The sequence below is a fragment of the Penicillium chrysogenum genome, assembly GCF_028827035.1.
Source record: "Penicillium chrysogenum strain IBT 35668 chromosome Unknown utg000004l_segment0_segment0, whole genome shotgun sequence".
NCBI classification, from domain to species: domain Eukaryota; kingdom Fungi; phylum Ascomycota; class Eurotiomycetes; order Eurotiales; family Aspergillaceae; genus Penicillium; species Penicillium chrysogenum.
The window spans coordinates 3697168-3708031 of record NW_026622752.1 but is presented as its reverse complement, the minus strand read 5'-3'; the positions used below and the strand labels follow the sequence as shown (position 1 = coordinate 3708031).

Below are 10864 nucleotides of genomic sequence, written 5' to 3'. Positions count from 1 at the left end.
TTTACACACCTTCTTTCTCCGAAGGGGCCTGGACAGTCCAACAGCTGACTGTCAATACAGGTGAACAGCCCTGGAGACTATGTATCTATGTCAAGGGATTATTGCTTTTCCTTTTTTTCCCTCTTAGATCTAAATATAACAATGTGATCTCGTTTTCCCTGAAAATTCTCTTCCGGGTCCCGGCACATTACAGCAAAGATCGACTTTGGCGCCCAACAGCTTTCGATGATATGTGACGTGAGCTCATCGAACCTGCCGAGCCTTTGATACGTGTCTGCCTTCTGAAGTGGCACCCAATTACTCTGCCCTATATAGTTCCTGCAGCCTGGCCCTGTTCGTCGCTCTGCCCAACGTGGATGCGCTCGATCCCCAGCCTCCTTGTTCCGCATCACTTCTATGCCTTAAAATCCTGTTGGGACGCTTGCGATCGGACCTTTTACGCTGATCAAGGCCTGAGGTTAACAACCCAACTGCCTTATTAACTGAGAATTCTCTAGGGGTGCGTCTTGCTTATTCTTTTATACCCTGCTTGGTTCTTCGATGCTTGATCTATACTCCGGACATTTCTTTTAAACCCATTTTTTTACCCTACACCGCTTCCTTGTCGACTGTCGATCTCGACCATCTGATGACTGATTATCGATAAGGTCGTCGCAACGACTTATTATTTGCTATGGCGCCTTTGGGTCAAACGATCGCTGTGATTGACAAGTCCGGCAAAGTTGTGAGCACCGTAAGTTCAATCTCCAGCGGAGACCCGACCCCGCATTCTGACAAGTATTAGAGTAAGCAACTATTTGGTGTCTTCAGCCATGCCAAAAACGCCTATCGTGAGCGCAAGTCCGCCTTCCAATCCGAACGGAATGCAAAAATTGCGGAGCAACAGGCACTCCAAGGACTCGCCAACTATCAGATCGATGACTCACCATCAGTAGCTCCCTCACGACGGAGCCGTGGGACTCGCTCAAGGCATCACAGCGGCCGCAGTCATCGTGCTGCGTCCCACTACGATGATGAACAGACAGTTGTATCGCGGCGGGACTCTCATTACGATCCCCCGCAGACACTCGTCCGCCGTCATACCCATCACGATGTGTCGGTCCGAGACGCCCCTCGCCCATCGACGGCTCGGTCCAGATCTGATGCGCATATCGACATGGATCTTGCATACGGGGACGCCTCTCATGCAGCCTTATCTCGATACAACCCCCCAGATCCCAAAGACGATCAAAAACAGCTTGATACTCTTGTCAACCGAGCACAGTGGCTTCTTGAAGAAGCACACTGTGTGCAACATGGTGCTACCGCGACTATCGCCCATCTCCAGAAGAACCCAGATGCCATGGCCGCGGTCGCCTTGACTCTGGCGGAGATCAGCAACCTCGGGCGCAAAATGGCACCCGCCGCATTAACCGCGGTCAAATCAGCCGCGCCGGCCGTCTTCGCCCTTCTTTCCAGTCCTCAATTCCTCATCGCCGCCGGTGTCGGTCTAGGCGCGACGGTGGTCATGTTTGGAGGATACAAGATCATCCAAAGAATCAAAGGTGGCGCTACCGAGGAAGAAGGAAAGCCCGTCGAAACGGAACTGGAAATGGAAGAAATGATGGAATTCAACACAGAAGCTCTCAGTTCTGTTGAGATGTGGAGACGCGGCGTCGCTGACGAGCAAGCCCACAGCGTTGGAACGTCTGTCGATGGCGAATTCATCACACCCACCGCAGCGGCCATGTCAGGCATCGATGTGACCACTGCGCGCGCACGACGGGATCCTCGTTTCAAATTCGAAGAAGATGCATCGGTCGCTTCATCCCGTCGCTCCCGCCGTTCACGCACCACCCGGGCTCCGACACATGCACCATCAGAGCGGCACGAACGGAGATCAAAAGCTCCTTCCGAAGCACCGAGTGGATTCTTCGGACGAAGTTCCTCCAGATCCAAGGCACCATCAAAGGCCCCCAGCAGGGCGCCTAGCAGAGCACCCAGCGGAGCACCCAGCAGAGCTCCTAGTCGAGGCCCTAGTCGTGCTCCCAGTCACGCCCCCAGTCGCACACCATCTAAACATGGCACCTATGTCTCCGAAACCGAGAAACGGCCCAAGGAGAAAAAGAAAGGTCCCAGCCGGCTACGACTTATGTTCACCTCTTCCTCTTGACCCCCCTCGCCCCAATCATTGCCACCCGACAGAACCATAATTTGTACATACATATTTTCATCCTCCCCCGTGTCATTAATGGGTGGATATGCCCTTCGTACGGTCCATGCAACCACCTCGATTCATCCAACTCTACGACGACCCATGACTTATGCGTCACTTCCTCCCATTCAATATTTCCTTATCGCCTGCTTTCTATTCTTCTTCCAACTACTTTCACCAATGCAATCCCTTCACTCAAGCATATTCTGGCGTTTGTTGGCGGCATCTGCTGTGTTTATTATACACCCACCCAGCTAGCAAAGAATTACATAAATTACATCTTTAAAGACAGATATCTCCTATCATGCATATTCTGTTACGTGTTTCGCTATTGATGTCTACCTCAAATATATACATAACTATCGCCTCCATATTGCCAGTACAGCCGGTAACATGCATCTCCTGTTCATATCTCAGTTTTTGTTACCACATAGCGAGTGGAATTAGAGTACATAAATTTATAAAATGTAATACTTCACTTCATTCAAATGTTGGAGGCAAGGGTTTACATGGACATACAACATAGTAAGGACGGGTCCATTGAATTCATCCAAGACATTGCATTTTAAATACCAATTCCTATAGTGTTAATATTTTCTAGTTCATTATACAGTCATTCAAGCCCAAGACCATCCACCATATATTGGTGAAACGTTGGACAAGGAGACGTGACATTTTGGCCCGAGGAAGCCAGGGACGGTCAACATGTGGCATTCCAATCATTCAAAATTGAAGATGATATGTCATATTTTTGGAGACACAATTTACAGTCTCTCACCAGCAGCGGCCTTCATCTGACCGTACTTCTTGAGACGAATGGCAGACACGTTGATGAAGCCAGTGGTCTCGGCGGGGGAGAAGTCACCAATCTCATCCATGGAGGACTCGGTCATGTCGTAGAGCTTCTCGGTCTCGGAGGAGCGACCGAGGATGGAAACGGTGCCCTTGTAGGCGCGGCAACGGACCTTACCGTTGACGGTCTTCTGGGAAGCAGTGATGGAGCTCTCAAGGAACTCACGCTCGGGGGAGAAGTACATGCCGTTGTAAAGGAGCTGGACACGTTAGTTTAGAAAATCTAATACCGGAAATATCATGCTCACCTTGGAGTAGTTGGAGGTGACGAAAGAATCGCGCAGAGCACGGACCTCACGGTCCATGACAAGGCCCTCAAGGTCACTGGACACAAGTTAGTTATGCCATCAGAATTTCACAATACAATACTCACAGGTGGGCGGAGCGCAGGCAGGTGAGACCGGGGGTCTCGTAGCAGCCGCGAGACTTGATACCGATGAAACGGTTCTCAACGATATCGATACGGCCGACACCGTTGCGGCGGGCAATGGCGTTAGCGGTGAGGAAGAGCTCGACGGAGTCGGTAACAGCCTTCTGCTTGCCACCCTCAAGGTACTCGAGCTTGACGGGGACACCCTTCTCGAAGTGGAGAGTGAAGTCCTCGGGCTGATCGGGGGCAGTCAAGGGGTCCTGGGTCAACTTCCACATGTCGGCGGGAGGAGTGGTATCGGGATCCTCGAGAATACCGGCCTCGTAAGAGCAGTGGGCAAGGTTCTCATCCATGGACCAGGGCTTAGACTTAGTGGAGGTGACGGGGATACCCTTCTCCTCGGCGTAGTCGAGCAGGTCCTGACGACCCTTGAAGCGCTCGTAGAAGACGGGGTCGCGCCACGGGGCAATGACCTTGATTTCGGGCTGGAGGGCGTAGAAGGCAAGCTCGAAGCGGACCTGGTCGTTACCCTTACCAGTGCAACCGTGGGAGACGGCGAAGCAGCCCTCGCGCTAGGTTTGAGTCAGTAACAAATCTCTCTCCTGGCGGAGAAGGAAAGCGTACCTTGGCGACATCGATCTGGGCGCGGGCAATAACGGGGCGAGCCAGCGAGGTACCGAGCAGGTAGACATCCTCGTAGACAGCGTTGCAAGCAATGGCGGGGAAGCAAAGCTCCTCGATGAACTCGCGGCGGATGTCAATAATCTCGCACTTGAGGGCACCGATCTTCAGGGCCTTCTCACGGGCAGCCTCGAAGTCCTCTGCGAATGGTTATTAGACCGATGTTGGATGATGCGCCGACGGGATTGAATTTACCTTCCTGGCCGACATCGGCCACTATGCTTACATTAGTGCTTGATCTCAATTGACATGGCATTGAATCGCGACTTACTGAAACAGACGACCTCATAGCCCTCTTCGATGAGGTACTTCACTGAATTCCGGTATTAATATGCGCAATTGATATATGAGTGACAATAACCGGTGATGTTCATACAGATGCAGCTGGTATCGAGACCGCCGGAGTAGGCGAGGCAAACCTGTGGGATCGAATTGTTAGAGAAAGTGTGGAGAGGGTGGCGGTGTGGGATAGAATGGGGAATTGAGGTTGGGTAACTGATATTGGGGAACTGGGCAGGAAGAAGGGGGGAAGTAATAGTTCATACCTTTCCCTGTGCCATGGTGTGGAATTGAATGAAATTCAAAAGGACTTAGAGAAGTTGAGTATAAAACGAAAGGGAGATTGAGTCATTGGGAAAAAAGGCAATTTTGGTGGGCCGGGGAAGCAAGTCACGGGTCCGAAATGACAGCCCTGATAAGATAGATCATTGCCCCTCCAATCTTTGTCCGAATCAAATCCGGGATACTCCTACAACAAAATCTATATGTCCAATGGCTTTCAAAAAGAGATATACGCTGATCTAACTCATTATGCATAGTCAAGCCCAGGGTTTGTTGTGTTTTCAATGGAGCACGAGCAAAGTGTGCGTTGCACTTGTTTCAGCTATTTGCATATGTACCCAGAGACCATGAGAGGAAAGATCAAGTCTGATCCATCCAATGTTGGAAGTGAGTGCATAAACAGCGCCATGTCTATGATTCCGTATTCTGTATTCCATAGTTGCATATAATATTTCGATTATTTACTATATCACACTTCGTCATATGTCCAGTTTGACTTGTTTGGCCTGTTTGTCCCGTTTGCACTATCTCGGCTATCCGCGGCGTTTCCCCGCGCAATGCCCCGGACAATGAACAAGGAGCGACTTTAAAGGCAATCATCCCTTCGGAGAAGAGAACTCATGTATTTACATTCTGTTAAGATTCCACAATTCTCATAATTCTAGCTGGGATGGCTTCTTTGCGAACTCATTTTCGGTCTTTCGCCCAAGCTCCTCGCCGGTTCTACTCTGGAGCTCCCAGTACGGCGGCAAAGCTGAACCTACCTGTTGACTACAAAACCACTCCAATTTTACACCACACCTCGTCCTCCTTGTCAAATACAGAGTATCCTGCAGGCGCCACGAGTAAACGACTCAACCTCTACCAAGCAATCAATTCGGCATTGCGCACAGCACTATCCAAATCCGATCGAACTATCGTGTTTGGCGAAGATGTTGGGTTTGGTGGTGTCTTCCGATGCACAATGGATCTCCAAACCGAATTTGGGTCGGATAGAGTGTTCAACACCCCCTTGACAGAACAAGGCATTGCGGGGTTTGCAATTGGAGCGGCAGTGGAAGGGATGAAGCCTATCGCTGAGATCCAATTCGCCGACTACGTGTTTCCAGCGTTCGATCAGATCGTGAATGAGGCGGCCAAGTTTCGGTATCGTGAAGGTGGGACAGGCATTAATGCTGGAGGTCTCGTCATCCGCATGCCGTGTGGTGCGGTTGGACACGGTGCTCTGTACGTTGTATCCGGGTGCCAAGCAAGTTGGTATGCTAATTGACTGATCGGAATAGGTACCACTCTCAATCGCCAGAGTCGCTCTTCGCACATATCCCCGGTTTGCGAGTAGTCATGCCACGCTCTCCTGCTCAAGCAAAGGGACTCCTTCTATCTTCTATCTTTGAGCACAATGATCCGGTGGTGTTTATGGAGCCCAAGATCCTCTACCGTGCAGCCGTGGAATATGTCCCGAATGAATACTACACCATTCCACTCAGTAAGGCTGAGGTCATTAAACCAGGCAAGGACTTGACCATCATTTCATATGGACAGCCTCTTTACCTGTGCTCTTCTGCTATCTCTGCCGTTGAGAAGGCTATGCCGGGTGTCAACGTGGAACTTATTGATCTGCGAACCATATATCCCTGGGATAGGCAAACTGTCATCGACAGTGTCAAAAAGACTGGTCGAGCCATTGTCGTGCATGAGAGTATGGTTAACTACGGTGTAGGTGCAGAGGTTGCATCGACGATCCAGGAGAGTGCCTTCTTACGTCTTGAAGCCCCCGTCAAGCGAGTTGCTGGGTGGAGCACACATACTGGGCTGAGTTACGAGCAATTCATTCTGCCCGATGTTGCAAGTGAGTGCCCAATTCTCTTCGTTGTGTTCCTGTTATCACTAACCCATGTTCTTCTTACTCCAGGAATCTACGACGCAATTAAACAAACACTTGAATATTGAACTGGGAAGTCTCCCAGTAGATTATAATAATACGCAAGCCAGTTCTACCTAAGTACATTATCACTTGCAACTTAGCGATTATGATCAGGTCCAATGAATCAAGCAAAAAATTGTCAACATGAACTTTGTTGGCTCCATATAGTCTGTCTTCTTCTCAATGGCTGCACAGATGATGTTACATACTGTTCTTAGCTGCCAGTATTCGCACCAAACTGCATGTTGATTGTATATCATCACCATTTTTTTCCGGAGTTTCAGCTGTACTCATATGATGTAGAGATCTGAAGACCAGGCATTTCATCCAGAACCAATCCTGGAACTTCTTCAATTTCCCTCTCCTGCTGTTGAGGTCTCTCCTCTGTTTCTTCTTTCTCGGGCGTTTCTCGATTGTGGCCCCGGTGCCTTCCCTTTCGGGCTCTTCCCTCGTTCTTTCCCAAAATTCGTCTTGACGTGTCCACGTGCACCTTTCCCCCAAGCGTCGTTCCAGGCTTGTCTCTTCCCACTTCTCTCTCTTCCTCGATCTACTCACTCTGTCTACCTTGTTTGAAACCACATCAGTCTCCTCCGTCTTACATCGATATCTGACTTCTGAATCTCTTTACTTTGCTTACCAAATTAGACGACCGCCTATTTTGCATCTTTCCATCTGCCTCAATCCCAATATACCCTTGTCCTCGGTCATCGAGCCATGAGATGCAAACAATCTCTGGTTACATCTGAGTAAATGTTGTCCTCGACCTGACATGGTACGCCTTCACTATGGCTCACAACAGAACGGACCTTGACACAATTGATATTGTCTTACAAACTGAATTGGAAGAGGTTGAAGAGGCTTTGAGATTGTTGAAACGCCATGGAAACGGAGGAACAGCGCCAATTCGTGATCAAAATCTTGCTCTATTGCAATGGCGAAGAGAGCTTCGATGGCGAAGGGTTACCCAACACGGCCTCCGAGCGGCCATACAGTTATCGAGAGAATCACGGTCCGACCAGGCCGCCATTCTTCGAGATATCCGTAATCGTGAGGTGGATGAAGCTCCGGCAGCTCGTGTAGCACCTCCTGGTCACGCACCTCCTCCCCAGCAAGCACCTCCTGGCACCTTAGACCTGATTCCCGTCCCAGATGCCCAAGGCCAAGTCCGCCAGCGGGAAGATTTCACGACTATCCCGGCGGCACCTCCTCCTGTTGTCCTGAGGAAGTGCATTGCTTGCTCTGAAAGTCGCCCCGAGTCCGACACGATTCAGAATAGCTGTTCACATGTCTATTGTCAAGGATGTGTCATCCGCCTACTCCAAAACGCCCTAGCTGATGAAAGCTTGTTCCCCCTCGTTGTTGCCGGCAACCTTTGCCATTGGAAGGTGCGCGTGGTATCATCAATGATGAGCTGTGGGTGAGATTCGAGGAAAAAACGATCGAACATGGAGATCGACATCGTACTTATTGCTCAGATCCTGCTTGCTCTCGATACATTCTGCCAGCATATGTCCATGGTACAATCGCAACCTGCAGAGTGTGCAATCGGCAAACCTGTACCCTCTGCAAGAAGATCAACCATCAAGGACAATGTGTTGACGACTGCGCAGAGGTCCTAGAGCTTGCAAGGGCAGAAGGATGGCAAAGATGTTCTAATTGCAGTCATCTTGTTGAGCTTCGTAGCGGCTGCAATCATATCACGTAAGACTTTTGTCTCGTCGACATCAAAACTGCTTGAGACTTTGGCTACTTATGCTAATATGCACGCAATTGTCCAGGTGCCGTTGTCGTTATGAATTCTGCTATGTATGTTCTGCGCGATGGAAGCAGTGCGAATGCCCCCATTGGGACGAGGCTAGGCTCCAGGAGCGAGCGGGGCTGATTGCGGGTCGGAACCAGCCGGCCCCTGCACCCAAGGCTGTTGAACAAGCAGCCCAGTTCCTAGTGGCGCAGCATGAGTGTGACCATGATGTGGTGTGGAAAAGGGTCACGGTCGCCGCTGCATGTGAAGAATGTGGGGACTGGATGCCCGATTACATTCTCGAATGCAGGCAGTGTGGACTCCAAGCTTGCAATGACTGCCGAAGATATAGATTCTAATTGAGGAGGTGGAGGAGCTGTGAAAGGGTTCATTGACATTTAGTCAAGTATTTTAGTGAAAACTTCATGGTAGGACTATTCAATTGACGTATCAATTCCTATTTCAGCCTACACGTGCTCTTAGACGCGGAGTACGTAGGGGCATCAATCTCTTTTAAGATATTATTGTGTCTTCAGGCTTATAGATAGGGTGGTCGATCATTCTATAAGCCAGCTTGTGTTACTTGAATACGACCGTGTAGATTCCCGGAGAGATATCTTCAACATTCTGTAGACAACCGGCCTCAAATGTTGGTAGGCATCTGTCTCGGTCTAAGGTCCAGTACCTGTGCTGCAAGATCCTCCGTGATCTTGCAGCACATTTGACAGGCAATAGTAATGAAAAGGTTCTCTAGGCTTTGGTACCTATCCCGGATCGTGATCAAGTTTTGCCTCTGCTTATATGCTATTCATTGTTCAAGTATGATAAGGCTTGAATTGAACACATTGAATCCTACAGGTAGTTGAGGGTCTGAAAGAGGCAAGGACGGCGAGTGCAACGCACAGGTGGACGTGTTCAAAGCCCTATGCTTTGGTATTATCCATGTTAATAGAGATCAGCGGCATTAATGAATACAGATGGGATTCCCGAGGTCCTTTCATATCTTAATAACCAAAGTGAATACCCCGTGGACTTGGTATGAAGCTTGGAGACTAGTGGAATATTGAGAAGGATTGCGTGATTTGAGACATTGATATATCATCAAATTAAATTCAAATGTTGTTTTTGGAAAGCGACTGATTGATAACCAGTGCGGAAATATATCCAGTAGGTATTCCAAGGTTCCCAAGATATTCGTCAGCGGCTCGGACTTTGAATATAGTGCCGCCTACTAATCCTTGGCATTTCCGCGATGCTTTGAAATCGGTCCGAGACATATACCCAGGTAGGCACACAATCCATAATCTGAGTAGGTACCTGGGTAGTACAGTGGCTCTGTAATCAATCTCCGGAAGCCATATGCAGAGTCGGTATTGCAAATATGGCATGGCATCACGGAGCATATAAAGGGCATTAAGCCCTCCACCTGGGGCCTTCGAATTGGACAACACTTACACTCTATTCGTTTCTCTAAATACTTTATTTAGCCTTACAGCAACTACTTACTCGTTGGAAAGCCGACCTGTAATTACTTCTTCGAAACTTCAACATGACGAGCATTAAGGTTGCCCTTGCCGGAGTAAGTCAGCCCAGTGACTCTCACAATATTTCGTTCGCTAACATGATCACCAGGCTAGCGGAAACCTCGGTCCTGCGGTTCTCAAGGAGCTTCTCGCCGCAGGCTTTGACGTGACTGTCCTCACTCGGCAGGGCAGCGATAAAACCTTTGACTCCCGTGTCCACGTCGTACAGGTGGACTATGAATCTCTCGACTCGCTCAAGGCCGCTCTTTCCGGTCAGGATGCTGTAGTCAACACTTTGAATGTCGGCGCAGTTCCCAAGTCCACCCACCTGCGCTTGATCGACGCAGCAGTAGCAACTGGTGTTAAGCGATTTATCCCTTCGGAATACGGCTGCGATACCACGAATCCCCTTGTCTCCAAGTTGCCTGTCTTTGGTGATAAGGTCAGCATTAGGGAATATCTCGAGAACGTCGCCCAGAAATCCAGCCTCAGCTACTCCCTTCTCGTTACTGGCCCCTTCCTCGACTGGGGTATCGAGAAAGGCTTCTTGCTGAATCTCGCTGGCCCGGTTACACTGTATGATGGCGGTGATCGTCGTTTTAGTGCTACTACTCTCAGTGGCGTCGGCAAGGGAGTTGTTGGAATCATCAACAACCTCGAAGCCACTGAGAACTCCCTCGTTTGTATCAATGATGCTAGAGTCACCCAGAATGAGCTGCTGGAGTTGTTCGGCAAGAGCCTCGAGACGAAGATTGTTCAGACCACAGACATGGAGCAGGAGGCTTTTGCAGAACTGGCCAAGCCAGCTCCTAACCCGGCGACCTTTGCTCCCAAGTTTATTCTGCGGGCTATCTTTGGTGAAGGATTTGGCTCTCTCTTCGATTCTGAGAAGATTTTTAACGAGCTGTTTGGCCTGAAGACCCTGTCTAAGGAGGAACTCCGCAGTCTTACCCGCCAGTGAATGCTCTTTTTGATATTTAAATAATCTCAGATGCTCAATTGAAGTATGTACGTTAAG

The 10864-nt window shown here is 49.5% G+C and overlaps 6 protein-coding genes across 6 annotated transcripts; 5 read left to right on the top strand and 1 right to left on the bottom strand.

The window, feature by feature from the left end:
• Positions 1-128: 128 nt before the first annotated feature.
• On the top strand, positions 129-445 carry N7489_007362 (uncharacterized protein; the record flags this gene model as incomplete). The annotated part of the gene is made up of 2 exons (XM_056713112.1): positions 129-232; positions 316-445. Coding segments are annotated over 2 exons (234 nt in total), but the record flags the coding sequence as incomplete, so codon positions are not given.
• A 228-nt stretch (positions 446-673) lies between these two features.
• On the top strand, positions 674-2152 carry N7489_007361 (uncharacterized protein; the record flags this gene model as incomplete). The annotated part of the gene is made up of 2 exons (XM_056713111.1): positions 674-733; positions 785-2152. The coding sequence occupies 2 exons, from the start codon at positions 674-676 to the stop codon at positions 2150-2152; spliced, it is 1428 nt and encodes a 475-aa protein (XP_056566826.1).
• An 806-nt stretch (positions 2153-2958) lies between these two features.
• Positions 2959-4657, bottom strand: N7489_007360 (argininosuccinate synthase; the record flags this gene model as incomplete). Its single annotated transcript, XM_056713110.1, has 8 exons — positions 2959-3246; positions 3295-3370; positions 3420-3988; positions 4041-4237; positions 4293-4313; positions 4369-4410; positions 4474-4516; positions 4643-4657. 8 exons carry the CDS (start codon positions 4655-4657, stop codon positions 2959-2961), a joined length of 1251 nt encoding a protein of 416 aa, XP_056566825.1.
• Positions 4658-5328: 671 nt separating this feature from the next.
• Positions 5329-6608, top strand: N7489_007359 (uncharacterized protein; the record flags this gene model as incomplete). Its single annotated transcript, XM_056713109.1, has 3 exons — positions 5329-5885; positions 5942-6507; positions 6571-6608. 3 exons carry the CDS (start codon positions 5329-5331, stop codon positions 6606-6608), a joined length of 1161 nt encoding a protein of 386 aa, XP_056566824.1.
• A 759-nt stretch (positions 6609-7367) lies between these two features.
• On the top strand, positions 7368-8003 carry N7489_007358 (uncharacterized protein; the record flags this gene model as incomplete). The annotated part of the gene is made up of 1 exon (XM_056713108.1): positions 7368-8003. The coding sequence occupies one exon, from the start codon at positions 7368-7370 to the stop codon at positions 8001-8003; it is 636 nt and encodes a 211-aa protein (XP_056566823.1).
• Positions 8004-9872: 1869 nt separating this feature from the next.
• On the top strand, positions 9873-10807 carry N7489_007357 (aromatic alcohol reductase; the record flags this gene model as incomplete). The annotated part of the gene is made up of 2 exons (XM_056713107.1): positions 9873-9902; positions 9956-10807. 2 exons carry the CDS (start codon positions 9873-9875, stop codon positions 10805-10807), a joined length of 882 nt encoding a protein of 293 aa, XP_056566822.1.
• Positions 10808-10864: the final 57 nt, after the last annotated feature.